Source organism: Eumetopias jubatus, unplaced genomic scaffold, assembly GCF_037043125.1.
Source record: "Eumetopias jubatus isolate StellerSeaLion01/CBP00866 unplaced genomic scaffold, mEumJub1_p1.0 scaffold_13, whole genome shotgun sequence".
NCBI classification, from domain to species: Eukaryota; Metazoa; Chordata; class Mammalia; order Carnivora; family Otariidae; genus Eumetopias; species Eumetopias jubatus.
The window spans coordinates 105,049,582-105,068,729 of record NW_028274819.1 but is presented as its reverse complement, the minus strand read 5'-3'; the positions used below and the strand labels follow the sequence as shown (position 1 = coordinate 105,068,729).

General features: G+C 40.5%; 1 protein-coding gene across 7 annotated transcripts in view; it reads right to left on the bottom strand.

The window, feature by feature from the left end:
- ALG9 (ALG9 alpha-1,2-mannosyltransferase) overlaps positions 1–19,148 on the bottom strand; it is an 88,577-nt gene that overhangs the window by 59,905 nt on the left and 9,524 nt on the right. For all 7 annotated transcript variants that reach the window (XM_028105858.2, XM_088017589.1, XM_088017588.1 and 4 more), the window contains 4 exons: positions 12,454–12,542; positions 10,205–10,340; positions 5,714–5,801; positions 5,431–5,536 (listed from right to left, as the gene is read on the bottom strand). In XM_028105858.2, coding sequence (XP_027961659.1) covers positions 5,431–5,536; positions 5,714–5,801; positions 10,205–10,340; positions 12,454–12,542 — 419 coding nt within the window. The remainder of the gene's footprint in view (positions 1–5,430; positions 5,537–5,713; positions 5,802–10,204; positions 10,341–12,453; positions 12,543–19,148) is intronic.

The following is a 19,148-nucleotide window of genomic DNA, read 5'->3' as shown; positions in this document are numbered from 1 at the left end:
AGAACACAAGTAGGCAGAGCAGCAGGCAGAGGGAGAGGGAGAAGCAGGCTTCCCGCCGAGCAGGGAGCCCGATGTAGGGCTCGATCCCAGGACCCTGGGATCATGCCCTGAGCCAAAGGCAGACGCCCAATCGACTGAGCCACCCAGGTGCCCCGAGGCAACAGTCTTAAAAACAAGGGCAAAAAGGGACAAAAATAGTGAATTCTGCAGCAGTGTCCTCCCCTACTTGATGAGACACCTGCCTTAAAAGAGAAAAGAAGAACTTTTTTATCTCTTTCCAGGGAGATATTCAATGCTATTTCTCGGAAAGTATCAAAGCTGAACTATGCAGAAAAAAATGCGTCAGGATGACAAGCTACACATTTAACTGGTGCAAAGTGTGCAGTGAAGGAAGCTGGAAACAGGGTGTCTGCGGGGAATGACTCACCCATCTCCCTCTTTAGGGAAAGTGCTTCAATTCCTTCCATTCAAATAAGCTAAAGGGAACCTTCAAAGACGCTAAAAGAAGGGATAATGTTTACTGTTCCCCAGATTGAATGAAAGGAAACCATTTTATAGACCTATAATTTTAAAGACCTGCAAGAACTAAATTATAGTAAATCCTCTTATAAATGTCAAATTTGCAACACCAAGAGCAAAAAGACACCAAGGTTCACCAAGAACAATTAGCAAAAGAAGGAAAGCTCTAGAACAGCTCTGGCTGGCAGTCAACTCTCAAGAGACTCACGGAAGCTGCATTCTCTGCTACCACAAGAATGGAAAACTTTGAGCCTTTTAATAAAGGCCATTCGCCTTTGCCTTCCAAAATGTCCTGTCCAGCAATCTGACAGATGTGGATAGAAACACAGAAACAGGAAGGGATTGTGTCCCAAGCCGCAAAGTGGCATCCTTGAGCAGACTCTGTCATTTTTGAGGGAAGAGCATTTCTCAGACCTGTCCTCCCACACCTTCCCCAGGCCTGTGTACTCCTCCTCAGAGAACACATTCTTCACTCACCACACAAAAATACTTATCAACCTCAACATCTACGAACTTGAAATGTTACAAGGGTAAGAGCAAAATCAGTGCCTTGACCAGTCACTTTCTTTCTTGCAACATGAAATTTCATTTCTTGATCTTTGACACCAAAGGGATGTTTTGCCTACGACTTTGCAATTTTATGTCTACACTAAATTTCCTAAATGCCAAGTATTCTTTACCTCGTCCAAATACTCCTTCTTTGACAAGGGTAGCGCAATGCTCCTCCCATGTGAAAGAGAGCCTGCCAGTGTGCATGGCATCGTGCCATTGAAGCTCTCCAAAGGCTCCTGAGCATCCTCCAAGCCTAAGTGCACTTCAAAGGTACAGGTACTTCCTGCCCCTTCTTTAGATCAAATCTTATCTTCTACTATCTCCAACTCATGCTCTGTTTCTGCAAGCTTATTCTCCTGTACAGTCTCAATTGCCAAACTCCAGGGTTTTGCTGAGGTTGTTCTCGGTGGAAAGAACACAGGCTTTGGAGTCAGACATCCCTGGGCTCTTATCCCACTTCTGCCACTTATTAATTATGTGGAAGTCCCTCACCATCCCCACCTTAGTTTCCACAGCTGCGAGTAAGAATAAATAACGTCTATCTCACAGAGTTTTTGTGAGGGGAAGAAGACAGCAGTATAAAATTTTTACTATATAACAGGCTTTTTTTTTTTTAAACAGAAACTATTGTAATTAATAGTTGTAAAAATGTACTCCTTTTCTTTCTCCTGGTTTCCAAAGAGTCAGCTCAGGTCTGGACTGTGTCATTAATAAATGCTCTCTGGCCAAGAAAGTATCGAATGGTCCCTTTGAAAACCAGGAACACCAGAGTAAATATTTCTATTATAATCACAGTGGACAGACTGAATTTATCTTGCTCATGCCTGCGCAGTTTCTACCTAAAATCAGCTAACACTGTAAAACTACTTTAGCTTTTAAAAAAAAGAATCCAATGTTCAATCTTTTGTCTCAGCAGTACCTCCACTGGACATCATAGTTGTCTGACATACACTCCTCTAGCATCTACTCACTAAACTTTTACTTCCTTCCAGGCTTAGCTCAAGAACCACAACCTCTAAGAAGTCTTCTTGCTACCACCAGATGGACTTGCTCCTAGGATTCCCCATCTTTCTACTGTAGCACATAATACACTGGACTATAATTATCTATTCCTGTAACTGCAGCCTTATTGCACAGCAAATTCTATGAGGACACAAATACCCAAAGGCAATTTATTCAATGTTTCTTTAGCTGAAATCCAGTTAACTATCTGTTCAAGAAGTATTACAGGCTTATATATAAGAAACAGCACTAAGACATGAAGGCAGAAACTATCAACACAATGCATTTGTAATTTTCAGATAAGAAACGTGCCTACCATAGCCAATGAAGCACTTGGAACAGGAAAGTCTTACAAAATAGTCAAAATAATGCTAATTAGTGCCAAACATGTAGGCAAAGTGAAAGAGCTGGAGTTTCCATGACAAAAGATACGCTGTCTTACTGTTTGACATCAGCATCAAAGCATTTATTAAAAAGTCAGTCTTTGGTATTTACTGAATGGACTCACCCATTATAAGTTAGCTGACAATCAAAGTACTCTGCTTTAAAAAGTATTTTTACCATGTGCTATGGTGAGCGCTGTGAATTATGTACAACTGATGAATCATGACCTGTGATTCATCATCATACCTCTGAAACAAGTAGTACATTATGTTAATTAAAAAATAAAATGAAATAATTTTTTTAAAAGTACTTTTACCTCTATTATTTTTATTTGGTATCAAAAAAATTCCAATCTAATACACCACAACAGGTCTAACCAAAATAGCTGTAGGACAGAAGAGTGATCAGGGCATAATATAATCTGATGGATACTCCCAAATTTGTTCACCCATCTATTCATCATGACAAATCTTTATTGAGGACCTAGAATACACAAAGAACACTTACTTCTAAGACGTAAGAAGTATTTTCTCTGCAGAAGGAATTAATTACTCTTTAAAAGAATGGAAATCAACCCCACCCCAAAACTGTCAAATTCAAAGATGAGGTAAAAGCACAAAAATTCTACCATCAAGGAACAACCCCCTCAAGTCTGACTGACTATAGCACTGCATCAGTCCTGTTGACACCCAGTAAGACAATGCATTCTGTCCCAACAGAGCTTTTTCCATCACTAGGAAAGTGATCAGTTCCTGTACATTCAAAATAGCAAAATCTGCACTGAAATCATCCCAGGTTCATCAAAGCAGGCAGAACAGAGCTCCAGGCACTCCTCCCAGGCAAGCACTGGCCAAAATGAATGGCAGATGCCAACATCCAAGGAAAGACTGGCCACGTCTCTGCTGGATCCCAAAACAAAGATCCCCCACCCAGCCACTGTTAAACCAGAAACATAAACAAGAATTTATTCTTTCTTTTCTACTCTCCTGGCCAACCTGTAAATTACTAGATTTATAAACCTCATCTATCTCAGCAACTGCTTTCATACAGTCTCAAAGTTTTATAAATGAGCAATCAAAACGTCATTATGTAATAACCTGTTTAAAAGGTAATGCCAGTTTCCCAAAATTAAATTGAAATTAACATAACTTATTCACCCATATATAATGGATATTATGCTTCCAATAGATTCCAGTAAATCAATTTCTAGTGTGCATTCTGGGTCTAAGAGGGGAGTCTTCCTTCTATTGACTTGTAGAACCAAATAAAATTTTACAAGACAACTAAAACAAGGGACAATTACAAACATACAAACTCTCTCTAGCTAAAGGGAGACATCTAGAGGCAAAAGCTTAAAATTGTAGCTTTTTCTCACATCCTTGGGGATCTTGGAGTCAGTCCTAAAGGGGCCTTTTATTTCTTTTTTATTATGTTCAGTTAAACAAAATATAGTACATCATTAGTCTTTGATGTAATGTTCAACAATTCATTAGTTGTGTATAACACCTTTTAAAATTCCTTCACTTAGGGAGCTCCTGGCTGACTCAGTCAGAGGAGTGTGTGACTCCTGATGTTGGGGTTGTGAGGTGGACCCCCATGTGGAGTGTAGAGATTATTTAAACTTTAAAAAGAATTAAAATTCCTTCACTTAGCAATTATTCTCTAAACAAGGCAGTTTGTGAATTCAGGTCACTGAACAAAACATGATTTTGACCTATTACCTACTGCCCTCTAAAATAACAATATTCCACAAATCCCAACAGGTCCAGTTAAATCTCACTCATATGCTTACTTTAAATCTCGTCATCCAATCTGTTGGTTCTGTTGGCAAAGTATCACAGAAAAGTGATGGACATGGCTTAAACTGATAAGACACAGAGGTCTTATTAACCTGCTTCACAGCAGAGCCCCAAGATGATCACTTACACAAAATGCTTCAAGACCTTCAGAAAATTAATGCAAAAGAAACTACACTTATTTTAATGAAAAAACAGTCTCATAAAATGGCAGATCTGACCAGGAAGATCTCTAGGTCATCCCTCTATAACTGTCTAACTCAAATGCCCCAGAGGGCCAAATAAAACAGGCTCAGGGTTAGCTGAGGATAAGGCGTGGCGTCGGGGGGGGGGGGGGGGCGATGGAGAACGCCTTCCCCAGACTAAAGGCATCTCACTTTTTTCCTCTCAACCCTAAACTGGCCAAACTACCCCCCTCTCATGCTGACTCTACCATTTGCTCTGCTTTGTCTACACATTTTCCAAACTTTCTCTCCTAATGCCTGATACCGAATGCAAATTTTAAAAAGAACAAGTAATACCAAATGTTGTCTATGTCCAGAAAACCTCTGGAAGAATATACTCCAAGCTGTTAACAACAGCCATCTGGAGATAATGGAACTGTGAGTGTTTCCATTTTCCTATTTCTGTTGTCATACTGGTTTTCTAATGAGAACAGAAAAAAGTAACTTTTAATTTAAAAAAGTAGCATCAAGAGCCAAGGCATGCTGAGAATGACAGCAGGACTAACAGAAATCACATTAATCAAAGAGTGCCTGGGTGGCTCAGTCACTTAAGCATCCAACTCTCAGTTTCAGCTTCGGTCATGATCTCAGGGTCTTGAGATAAAGCCCCGCATTGGGACTGCTCAGTGAGAAGTCTGCTGAGGTTTTTCTCTCCTTCTCCTTCTGCCCCTCCCCACACTCATATGTGCGCACTCTCTCTCAAATAAATCTTGGAAGGAAGGAAGGAAGGAAGGAAGGAAGGAAGGAAGGAAGGAAGGAAGGAATCACATTATTCAAGAAGAAATATTTACTACTTACCATCACTGTGCTATATGCAAATGTCATTTACTTTTAATTAAGATTACCAGCAAAGAAATGCTGTATTTGAGGAAATAAAGCAACTGAGCTGAAATTTCAAAGCTCAGGCAAATGAAGCTATCTCCTACTCTTCACCAGATTCCCTAAGGCCTTACCATAAAGATCAGGTCCATGAGGAGTAAAGACATTGTACAAGATGATGTTCAGTGGTGCAACAACCAGCTTCCCATAGTAGTAGCTGTCAATGACCACCACAGGCACCTACGACAGAGCAGAAAATAGACACCAATTGCAGGGTTTTGTCCTGGAAACATTCTCCCAATGCTAACAGAATAAACTTCAAAATGAAAAACAGAATGAATTCCTCATATTCTCTTTCCTACATCAACATGCTTTCATTACAACTGTAAAACAAAACAAAGAAAAAATAAAACTCACCAGAAAGAGTATTAGGGCCACCAGAAACCAATGAAAGAAACTCTTCCACCTGTGTTTCATGATCAGCAAATCAAAGGCAATGGGTAAACTATTTAACAGAGAAACGAAACAGGAAGTTAAATAAAATACTTAGAATATAGACTCAAACAAGTCAGATTCACACATACGTCATGCTGAACAGGGGAAAAAAAATGTCTCTAGCTGTTAACAGTGAGGAAAGAAAGCTGATATAGGAGAGGATGTCTTCTCAACAATACAGTGTCCTCTTCATAGAGCCCACGAGAGTACTTTGCACCCCATAATATACAAGAAATATTAATACTGAGCTTATGGAAAGAGCTCCATTTTATATGTATTTATGTGTAACAGACATTCAAAATATATGAACTGTAAGTGAATGTGCCCTGTGGTCCTACACCCACCCGGCCAAATGAATACTCATCTCTTCCATGATTTATAAAGGTTTTAATAACACTATAAACTTTGATATATCAGTTCTGATATATTTCCTTCCAACACCATTTGCTCTTCTCCCTTTCAGTTAAATTCTTCAAGCAAGTGGTGTATGTATGTTGCCTTCACTACTTTGTCCTGAAGGCCTGGCTTCAAGTTCGTGAGATGGATGTAAGGTCAACAGGAACCTCCTCTCCTCCAGACCCAGTAACTCTTCACAAGCTTCACCTCCTTTGGTCTTTCTGCAGCACTTGACACAAAGCATCTCTTCCTTCCTCTTTAGGCTTCCTGGCTCCTGTTCTTTCCTGGCCTCTTCCCAAGCACTCCTTTCTAGATGTCTTTTTTGTGCCCTACCATGGTCCTAGGTCCTAGAAGCAAACTTCTACTCTTCTTTCTCTATACTCATTTTCTCAGTACGTACTCCCTCTCTTACATGAACAATCACCTCCATAACCATGACCTCCAAATCTAGAACACTAGTCAGAATCCTTACCCATGCTCCAGTCATAAGGAATTCCCTCCCCACACCAGTCTGTTTCTACAGAACTTACCCAAATGTCCACTACAGGCTCTGCTCTCGACTCCTCTGCAGAACAATCTCTGCAGAACCAATTTCTCCAGCCTCTGAATTCACATGGCATCACCATCTCTGTCATTTATTTAGCAATGCCATGTGCTATCACAAGGTATTTCTTCTGTGATATGAACTTCCACATTCTATTATCTAAATTTTGCATTAACATTTGTGTTTTCATTTTTTTCTGCCCAACTAGTTATATTTCCATGGCATCTCTACTTCTCCTTTGGTAAGTAATCATACTTTTAGTTACTTGTTCAATGTCTGTTTTTCCTACTAAAACGTAAGCTCCAGAAGAGCAAGAACCATAACTCTCTTCTTTATCAAAGTACCAGCAGCGCCTAACACAAAGTATTCAGTAAATGATGGTAAACTGCGAACTGACAGCAATCCTAAAATCCCTTATCTCGGCTAAAGGCAGATCAATCAAAACGTGCCACCCAGAGGTATTTGAAGAACTCACAAAGTTCAATGTCAATGGTGCAGAGTAAAAGGAACAGACGAACTGACAAAAACAGTTGGAGAGGTAAAAAGGAGGTAAGATCAGGACTTTGTGGGTCATGTTAGAATCTGGACACCACCGAGCAGGGGGTAGCAAGCTTTTTAATTAAAGGACCTAACAGTATGTATTTTAGGCTTTACAGGCCATATATGGTCTCTGTTGCATATTCTGTGTGTGTCTGTCAGTAGTGTGTGTTGTTAGCAACCCTTTATAATGTGACAACTTCTTAGTTCTTGGGCTATACAAAAGATGACCAGCTAGACTGGGCCCACGGGTCACAGGTTACCAGCCTCTGTGACACAGAGGAATGGGGAAGCTATTATAGAGTTTAAAACAAAACAGGGAGTGATATAATCATATTTGCATTTTAGGACGATAACTCTATAGTTTGTGGAGAGCAGATTTACAGAGATCAAGCCTAGAGATGGGAAGATCATTTAGGAGGCTGTCTGGTAACCCAGGAGCAGAGGTGAAGAAGAGTAGTCAGATTCAAGATATTCAGGAGGTACAATAAATAGGACAGAGGAGAAAGAGTCATAGGTAATTTTCAGGTTCCTGGTTCAGCACTGAGGAGATGGTGGTACCACTTACTGAGTTAGAAACATAGCTAAAAGCACAGGTATGGAGAGAAGGTGATGAGCTCAGTTTTGTAAATGTTTAGCTGTAGAAAAGGAGATATCTAATAGGCAACCAGGAACATATGAGACGACTGGACCAGATTCAAGATATGAGAATCATCAAGATGGTTGAAAGACTGGAGAAAAGATAGAAGACGGCCTCACACAAAATCTCTATTTTGACGATATGCAAAATAGAAGACTGGAGGTGGGGAAACCAACCTTTAAAACACAATTAAGAAAATTTAGAATACCTGTCCTCTAGAATACCTTTAACTCTCCTAAAAATTTACCCCATAAATTTCCATAAACGTATAGACATACGTACAAAAATGTTCACTGAAGCATTGTACATCATAGCAAAAAACAAAACCACATATCTACCAATAAGGCAATGGCTAAATTATGGTCAGATAATAGAATGCTATGCAATCCACACAAAGAACTAAGTCTACATACATAGAAGATATATATAGTTACAGGATTATTCTAAGAATTTATGGTATGTATGCACATGGACAATTTCTGGAAAGATATACAAAAGTATTAGTGACTACCTTTGAAGATTAGACTAGGGGAAAAGAGAATTAAGAATTCTTTTTGCCTCATACAAACTGGAACTTTTTTTTTTTTTAAGATTTTATTTATTTGACAGAGAGAGAGACAGCAAGAGAGGGAACACAAGCAGGGGGAGTGGGAGAGGGAGAAGCAGGCCTCCCGCTAAGCAAGGAGCCCGATGCGGGGCTCAATCCCAGGACCCTGAGATCATGACCTGAGCAGAAGGCAGACGCTTAACGACTGAGCCACCCAGGCGCCCCTGGAACTTTTTTTATAATAAAAATATACTACTACAGTTGACTTTTGAACAACATGGATTTAAACTGTGTGGGTCCACATATATATGGGTTTTTTTAATAAATATAGTACAGTGCTGTAAATATACCTTCTCTTCTTTATTTTCATGGTAACATTTTCTTCTCTCTAGCTTATTTTATGATTAGGAATATATAATACATGCAACATACAAAATACATGTTAATTAAGTTATCGGTAAGGCTTCTGTCAACAGTAGGCTATTGTAAACTTTCTGGGGAGTCAAAAGTGACATGCAGGTTTTCAACAGTGCAGGGGGTCAGCACTCCTAACCTCCTTGTTGTTAGGGTCAACTGTACTATAATAACCTTCACATCAAAGTACAGTATTTTTCTAAATTACTAGCAGTGCAGGTAAGAAGTGAAGGCAGCACAGACTAGAGCACAAGTGGTGGGAACAAGGAATACAAGAGGAGTGTCCAGTTTCAGGCCTGGTGAGTGGGAAACGCACAACACAGAATGGTGTGGTGTGGAAAACACACCAGCGGCAGGCTCAGGGAGGCCTGGATCCTAAAGCAAACAATTTTTTTTTTAAAGATTTTATTTATTTATTTGAGAGAGAGAATGAGAGAGAGAGAGAGCACATGAGAGGGGGGAGGGTCAGAGGGAGAAGCAGACTCCCTGCTGAGCAAGGAGCCCGATGCGGGACTCGATCCCGGGACTCCAGGATCATGACCTGAGCCGAAGGCAGTCAGTCGCTTAACCTACTGAGCCACCCAGGCGCCCTTTTTTTTCTTTTTTTAAGACTTTATTTAGAGAGAGAGAGAGAGAGAGAGCGCGCAGGGAGAGGGACAAGGGAGAGAGTATCTCAAGCAGACTCTACGCTGAGCAGAGTCCAACACAGGGCTTGATCTCACAACCCTGAAATCATGACCTGAGCCGAAATGTAGAGTCAGTGCTTAACCAACTGAGCCACCCAGGTGCCCCAGCATAATCTTAAAGGCAAATTACCCTCTTGGACTCTATTTTCTCATTTATAAAGCACTAATGATTGGGGCACCTGGATGGCTCAGTCAGTAAAGTGACTGACTCTTGATTTTGGCTCAGGTAGTGATCCAAGGTCCTGGGATCAAGCCCAGTGCAGAGTCTGCTTGGCCCTCTTCCTCTGTTCCTCCCCCAACTCATGCACATGCTCTCTCTCAAATAAATAAAATATTTAAAAAATAAAAATTAAATAAAGCACTAATGATTGTATTTCTCCTGCAAAGCTGTTGTAAGGCTTAGGAATACAGTTTCTAAGGGGTTTAGCAGCAGCTAACATGCAGCAGAGACTTAATAGTTACTATTCTTACTAGAATTAATCAACAATATGCACCAAGAGAAATATTCTTCCATTTCCCATAATCTCTGTAAGTCCAACTCATTCCTGTAACTTTAGGTCATTACCAGAGAACATGGAGATAAGCTAACATGGAGATTTACTATGTATGCCCAGGGATACAAGGAAGATGAACTGTGTTAGTCCCTTACCCAAGAGCAGCACTGAATGGCCAGCCTAAGATAGCCCCAGCGGCTACTCCAAGCACAGCAACGGAAGTCTTGTCCATATACCAGCCAGTCATGGCTACCAGTGTGGTATACATACAGAAGCTGCTGGGAAGGAATGCTGCAAGAGCGAAAAGAAACGGGGAACACAAAGGGAGGGGGAGGGACAAGAGTTTGGGGTTTATTAGGTGTTATTAAAAATTTACCCACATTGCACGATGTCAATAACCAACATATTTTGAGGGCGCCTGGGTGGCTCAGATGGTTAATAACCAACATATTTTGAGGAACAATATATTAGAATTGTGCAGTAAAGTGATACTCCTTAAAAAAAAATGAAGTTCAATAATTTTTATTTTCTCACTCTTGTTTTTTTAAGGTACCAACACATGCTTAGTTCTACAATGCCAAGCACGCCATTCCTCTCCTGGCCGGTACCCCAAATCCAAAACTTAGAGAATTCCAGGTTATACTTCCAGGCAGGGAATATGCTGCAAGAAATTTAGAACCATTGCTGACTATTTCTGAAGCAGTTTATCTTCTGATAGTCTTCTGAGACTGTCCTGGCACTAACCATTACCCTCTAGGAATTCTGGGAAGCCTTCTCAAGGGCCAAATATCGGATGGCAACCCTGCTTTGCATCCTCCATCGACGGACATAGATAGTTCGGCCTGTAGACGTCCCCTAGTTACTTGCACTTAGCACTACTTTGTTGTAGTAAACAGCAGAGGAACTGAGTACTTTCAGGGTCTCTGCGGTCTCTGCAACAGTAACATCTGATCAGAGTTTCTAACAATTTTACACAAAAATGCAGATCTGCCTCTCCAGGCTGTATAGGCCTGCTTCACCTAGCACTAGGGAAGAAACATCAGCATGAGGCAAGGACCACAAATAGGCCATATGATCTCCCAAACTCAGTAAAGCGTTTAGAGGCTGTGTATCAAAGGATGCTTTTTTTTTTTAAAGATTTATTTATTTATTTGAAAGAGAGAGAATGAGAGAGAGAGAGAGCACATGAGACGGGGGAGGGTCAGAGGGAGAAGCAGACTCCCTGCTGAGCAGGGAGCCCAACGTGGGACTCGATCCCGGGACTCCAGGATCACGACCTGAGCTGAAGGCAGTCGCTTAGCCAACTGAGCCACCCAGGCGCCCCTCAAAGGATGCTTTGAACTTCTCTGTGCCTTCTCATTCTCATCTGAGATGACAAAGCTAAAGGTACTCCTGAGTATCTCCCTCTCCTAAGAATCAACTTCAGCAGTAGCAAAGTAACCAAAAAAACATGAGGTACAAGCTTCACAGATAAATGCCAAATAATATTGATGCTATCCGAAGTTGTCAGTTACGGCTGCCAATGCAGAGGACAAAGGAGCAGAGAAATCGGAGGTCTCTGCCGGCCTGGAGGGGAGAGCACAGTCTCACCGAGGACAGTGACTCTCATAAGGTCTCTGCACAACCACATAGATTTTGATACAGTCAATGAAGTTAAATATACACTTTTGTGCTGAACACTATTTTTATGTATATTTCATGTGTATACTAGATTCCGGTACACACAAACAGAAATTAAAATTGAAATTATTATATCTAGTAGCTTAATTTTTCCAGAAAAGTGGAAACAGGCTACCTTTTGGCAGCAGGCCACCATGGCTCAGAGAACAGAAATATTCAATGGCAGCCCAACTTGCAAGCCACCACTCTAAGGTTATAGTCTAATTCTCTTTAAGTGTACTGTTAAAAAAAAAAAAAAAAGGCCCAACAGAGGATACATACCTTTACAGAATACATTGCAAATAATGGGCAGAAAGCAGAATCATGAAGAACACGGTTTTTAGACACAAACAAGAGCAAGATAACAAAATTATTTCTCTTCCCCTAACAGCAAGGAAAGGCAGAGGGTGCTGGTGTTTTTCAGCCTTATGGTAATAAAAATATATATATACAATAATGTAATAGAAAGCGACATGAAATAGAAAGCTCTGCTATTTATGAGTTGACTCCCAGTAAGTCATTTCACTTTTCTCAATTTCCATACCTCATCTGCAAAAATGAGAAAATGTTTCTTACCCCTAACACAAAATTGCTATAAGGGTTGATGAAGATCATGTAGAAAACAGTGTTCTGCAAATTACTGATATGCATCCAAACATAACCTATGCCTACACAAGTTCTCCCTTTCAATGCAACTATGAAAGTTCAGTGCACTTGTTATGCCCTCACCTGCCCTTTTACTTACCTGATGAGGAGCAAAACATGCCAGTGCTAAGAACCAAGAAGGCTAGCATCATTCGACTCACATGCAGCCCAAACTTCTTGCACACAGCCCTAGGAGAAAGGCAAAGACCATCAGCATAGCCAATCTTAAGGACAGACATTTCAAATCAAAGGAAAAAACATGCCTGCATCACAGAGAACACTGAAGATCTAAAGTCAAACACAGAACTGCCTGGACAGGTTAGCAATTTTGTGTGCAAAACAAACCCAAATATTCTTACTCTTTAAGCAGAAGAGAAGCTCTTTGCCTAGGAGGAAATGTATCTCTTCCATGCTAAGATCATGTATACTAATCAACAGGAAAACACCTCAGATTCAGATGGGCAGAGGTTCAAATTTGGGCTCCGCCACTTATGAGCAGCAGTACCTTGGTCTAGTGACAAAATCCCTCTGTCAGATTCCTCACCTGTCAAGTGAGGATAATGAGAATGCCTACTTTGTCAGACTCCTATGAGCACAAAGCGTGGAAAAGCACTCAGAAGAGTGCCTGGAACAGGGTTGCTCGACAAATGGTAGTTATCAGACAAAAAGGACACACAAAGCATTAATAAGCAGTTGTCTACGTCCATGTTTCTCAAACCCAAGCAATTACACACTTCCTTTACTTCCTTCTTGGAGGTTTTTAACCCTGTAAACATTCTTAGGAATGATTAGCGCTTCCTTTAGTCCACATTTGTGCAGACATACCCCTGTGTTAATGGTCTCCTGGCTCAGGGTCCTTAGTGCATCTCAGAGCTGCTTTCTGAAATAATATTGCTTCTTCCTATTTGTAAGTTCCTTTAGTGAGGATCTGTTAATGGCAAATTCCCCCCTTTCTCTTTTTTTTTTTTTTTTTTGAAAATCCTTACTAAGCTCTTGGTTTTAAAAGATGACTTAGCTCAGTACACAATTTTAGGATGACAATCGTTTTCTCTGAGCACTTTGAAGATTTTTTTTATCTTCTGGCTTTTGAGAAGGCTTCTGTTGACCTAACTAACATTCCTTTGTAGGTATTCTATTAGTTCTGTCAACTTTTAAGATCTTCTTTGCCCTTGGTGTTCTACGTGGTTTCACTAATTCCTTACTAATCTAGCTCAGGATATGTTAGGCTCCCTGAATCTATGAATTAGCATTTTTTTTTCATCAATTGTGGAAATTCTTAACCATTACTTCCCTAAATAATGCCTTTCCCCGTTCTATCCTCTCCTAGAATCTGATTGAATCTGTCGATACATGTTTAACATCTTTATATTTCCCTTACATTTCCCTCATATTTCCCTTTTGTCACTCTACTTCATTCTGAGTTCTTCAGATCAATCTTCTAGTTTGCATGTTACTGTCTAGCTGTTCAAATTAACCACTGCATTTTTTTTTTTTTAAGATTTTTATTTGACGGGCACCTGGGTGGCTCAGGCGTTAAGCGCCTGCCTTTGGCTCAGGTCACGATCCCAGGGTCCTGGGATCAAGCCCCACGTCTGGGCTCTCTGCTCGGCGGGAAGCCTGCTTCTCCCTCTCCCACTCCGCCTGTGTTCCCTCTCTCGCTGTGTCTCTGTCAAATAAATAAATAAAAATCTTAAAAAAGATTTTTATTTGAGATAGAATGTGAGAGCAGAAGCCGGGGGAGTAAGGGAAGGTGGGGACAGAGGCAGAGGCAGAGGGAGAAGCAGACCCCCCGCTGAGCAGGGAACCCGAAGTGGAGCTCCATCCCAGGACCCTGGGATCATGACCTGAACCCAAGGCAGACGCTTAACCGACTGAGCCACCCAGGCACCTCTAACCACTGCATTTTAAATATCAATTCTGCTACTTTCATTTCTAGTTCTATTTGGTTCTTTCTCAGATCTGCTGGGTTATTTTCATAGTCTCATTCCTTTTTTCCTTTTATCTTCTTTATTGTATTGTGGTAAGAACAGGTAATTGGGGGGGTCTATCTTAACAGATTTTTAAGCATACGATACAGTACTGTTAACTATCCACACAATGTTGTGCAGTAGCTCTCTAGAACTTACTCATCTAGCACTAACTGAAATTTAGACCCATTGATTAGCAACTTCCCATTTCCCCCTCCGCCCAGCCCTTGGCAACCACCAACCTATGCTTTGCTTCCATGAGTTTGACTATTTTTTTTTTTGAAGACTTTATTTATATATTTGACAGAGACACAGCGAGAGAGGGAACACAAGCAGGGGGAGTGGGAGAGGGAGAAGCAGGCTTCCTGCTGAGCAGGGAACCCGATGCAGGGCTTGATCCCAGGACCCTGGGATCATGACCTGAGCTGAAGGCAGACACTTAGCCAACTGAGCCACCCAGGCGCCCCGAGTTTGACTATTTTAGAATCCCTTAAGTAGAATCGTGCAGTGTTTGTCCATCTATAACTGGTTAGCTCACTTAGCACAACATCTCCAGGTTCATGCATGCTGTCATGCTGTCACACACTGCAGGATTTCCTTCTTTTTCAAGATTGAATATTCCATTCTATGTATATATACACCACACTTTCCCCCATTTATCGGTCAAAGGACACTTAAGTTGTTTCCAATCTTGGCTATTGTGAATAACACTACAAAGAACACTGAAGTGCAGATACCTCTTCAAGATCCTGTTTCAAAACGGTGTCCAGAAAACTGGACAGCCACATGCAGAAGAATGAAACTGGACCATTTCCTTACACCACACACAAAAATAGACTCAAAATGGATGAAAGACCTAAATGTGAGACAGGAGTCCATCAAAATCCTAGAGGAGAACACAGGCAGCAACCTCTTCAACCTCAGCCGCAGCAACTTCTTCCTAGAAACATTGCCAAAGGCAAGGGAAGCAACTATTCGGACGTCATCAAGATAAAAAGCTTTTGCACAGCAAAGAAAGCTGAAAATAGAGCTACCCTACGATCCAGCAATTGCACTACTGGGTATTTACCCCAAAGATACAAATATAGTGATCTGAAGACAAAGATAAAAATGTAGGGATCCGAAGGGGTACGTGCGCCCCAATGTTTATAGCAGCAATGTCCACAATAGCCAAACTATGGGAAGAGCCGAGATGTCCAATGACAGATGAATGGATAAAGAAGATGTGGTATATATACACAATGGAATATTATGCAGCCATCAAAAAAATGAAATCTTGCCATTTGCAACGACATGGATGGAACTAGAGGGTATTATGCTAAGCAAAATAAGTCAATCAGAGAAAGACATGTATCATATGACCTCACTGATATAAGGAATTCTTAATCTCAGGAAACAAACTGAGGGTTGCTGGAGTGGTGGGGGGTGGGAGGGATGGGGTGGCTGGTTGATAGACATTGGGTAGGGTATGTGCTATGGTGAGCACTGTGAATTGTGCAGGAATGTTGAATCACACATCTGTACCTCTGAAACAAATAATGCAGTGTATGTTAAGAAAAAAAAAATAGAAGTAGATAGCAGGAGGGGAAGAATGAAGGGGGGGGAATTGGAGGGGGAGACGAACCATGAGAGACGATGGACTCTGAAAAACAAACTGAGCGTTGCTGGAGTGGTGGGGGGTGGGAGGGATGGGGTGGCTGGGTGATAGACATTGGGGAGGATATGTGCTATTGTGTAAGACTGATGAATCACAGTGTACCTCTGAAACAATATATGTTTAAAAAAAAAAAGATAGTAGGAAGGGAAAAATGAATGCGGGGAAATCGGAGGGGGAGACGAACCATGAGAGACCATGGACTCTGAGAAACAAACTGAGGGTTCTAGAGGGGAGGGGGGTGGGGGGATGAGTTAGCCCAGTAATGGGTATTAAAGAGGGCATGTATTGCATGGAGCACTGGGTGTTGTATGCAAACGATGAATCATGGAACACTACATAAAAGAAAAAAATAAATTAAAAAAAATTCTGTTTCAATTCTTTTACATAAATACCCAGAAGTTTAACTGCTGGATCATATGGTAGTTCTATTTCTTGAGGAACTTCCATACAGTTTTGCACAGTGGCTGTACCATTTTGCATTCCCATCAACAGGGCTCAAAGGTTCCAATCCTACATCCTTGCCAACACCGATTTTTGTTTTTTGGGTTTTTTTGATAACAGCCATTCTAACAAATATGAAGTTATAGTTCATTTTGATTTTGATTTGCATTTCCCTGATGATCTGTGACACTGTATATCTTTTCATATTCCTTCTGGCTAAGTGTATATCTTCTTTAAAAAATGTCTATTGAAGTTCTTAGTCCCTTTTTAATCAGATTAATAGGGTTTTTCTTGGGAGCGCCTGGGTGGCTCAGTCGTTAAATGTCTGCCTTCGGCTCAGGTCATGATCCTAGGGTCCTGGGACCAAGCCCCGCATCGGGCTCCCTGCTCAGCAGGAAGCCTGCTTCTCCCTCTCCCACTCCCCCTGCTTGTGTTCCCTCTCTTGCTGTGTCTCTGTCAAATGAATAAATAAAATCTTTAAAAAAAAAAAATAGGGTTTTGTTTTTTTTTTTTTTTGCTATTGAGTTGTACAAGTTCCTTATATTTTGGAATTGAACCTCTTTTCCGATTATGGTTTGCAAATATTTCCTCCCATTCTCTAAATTCCCTTTCACTCTATGGATTTATGGAGGCTCTTGTTTCTTATTCGTGTTTTCAATTCCTTTTTTTTTTAGAAATATCAAAAAGATTTTATGTTCTTATTTTAGTAATTCCTAGTAAGTGAAGTTTTGCATGTCAGCTTTCTGTTATTTCTGCTGGTTCTCATGTACAATGTCTTGATCTCTTCCGTGCTTTGTGATTTTTATTATAGTTTCTTGTTCACTATTACTTTATTTGTAGTAATTCTTTGACACCTGGGTTAAAGATCCAGCCTTCTGGAGAAACTTTCCATTTGTTTTTGCAAGATGCCTACAGGTACTACCAATCCAGAACAATTTAAAATAAATTCTCAACTTGGGATTTGGGGGGGACCATGTAAGGTGATGTGAATTCAGTCCTGAACCAATAATGCAGACCAATGTATGGTTACCAAAGCCGGCAACGCTTGCTTCCTTCTCCTCTGCTCCACCCAGAGTCCAGGCCAAAGAATTTCTGTATCTGACATTTTTAACTGTTTTCCAGTGGGGACATTTTTAATAATGATTATTAAGTCTAAATACTTTTTAAAGCATTCTTAAAATGTTAGGTTGCATGTAAAAAAAATGGCTATTTTTATTACTGCAACACTTAAATGCTCAATACTTTCACTAATACTCAATCACCCAATAGGCACTTGGTGAAAGACAATGTACTGGGTGCAAGTAAGAGCAATGAGTCCCACAATGGGAATAATTTCCTATCATCTGAGCTCAAGGGGAAGAGGTAAATCATGATTCTGTATCTTGCAATCAAAAATAAGGCTCTACTAGCTCTTTTTCTCCCCGGCTGCTTGAAGCCTCGCCGCCATCATGAACGACACAGTAACTATCCGGACCAGGAAGTTCATGACTAACCGACTACTTCAGCGGAAACAGATGGTCATTGATGTTCTTCACCCTGGAAAGGCAACGGTACCTAAGACAGAAATTCGGGAAAAACTAGCCAAAATGTACAAGACCACACCAGATGTCATATTTGTGTTTGGATTCAGAACCCATTTTGGTGGTGGCAAGACAACCGGCTTTGGCATGATTTATGATTCTTTGGATTATGCAAAGAAAAATGAACCCAAACACAGACTTGCAAGACATGGCCTGTATGAGAAGAAAAAGACATCAAGAAAACAGCGAAAGGAACGTAAGAACAGAATGAAGAAAGTCAGGGGGACTGCAAAAGCCAACGTTGGTGCTGGCAAAAAGTGAGCTGGAGATTGGACAACAGAAGGAGTAAAGATGCTGCAGTGGCTTTATCTGTGGTGGTTGTGCAGATTTTTCATGAGAGGATCAATAAACTAAGAATGTTAATAAAAAAAAAAAAATAAGGCTCTACTAAATCCTACCAAACAAAACACCAGTTACTCATGTATTAACCTAACTTTATATGAAGATATGGAATTTAAGAACCTCAGGAAGGAAAGTGATAATTAGAAGTATTCCCCCCAACAGTTTGTTTCAAAACAAGAAGTCCCACTTCTTTCCTCAAAAAATTAAAAATAGAATTACCGTATGATCCAGCAATCCCACTTCAGGTTATACATCCAAAGGACATGAAATCACTATCTCAAAGGGATATCTGTACCCCCATGTTTACTGCAGTACTATTCACAACAGCCAAGACATAGAAACAACCTTAATATCTATGAATGAACAGATAAAGAAAATGTGGTATACATGTACAATGGAATATTATTCAGTCATAAATTTAAAAAGGAAATCCTACAACTTCCAACACATGGATGGACCTTGAGGGCATTATGCTAAGTGAAATGTTAAAGAGTGAAAGACAAATACTGCATGATCTCACAGGTGGAATCTAAAAAAAAAAAAAGCCAGCCTTGTGAAACAGAATAAAATGGTGGTTTCTAGGAGCTGGGGAAGCACGGGGTAGAGGGTGAGACAGAAGATTAGGAGATGGTGGTCAAAGGGTACAAACTTCCAGTAAGAAGATGAGTAAGTTCTGGGGGATCCAGTATATAGCATGGTGACTATAGTTAATGTTATTAACATATTTGTAAGTTGCTAACAGAGTAAATCTTAAATGTTCTTGCCACAAAGTGTGAAGTGATAGATGTGTTAACTAACCTTACGGTGG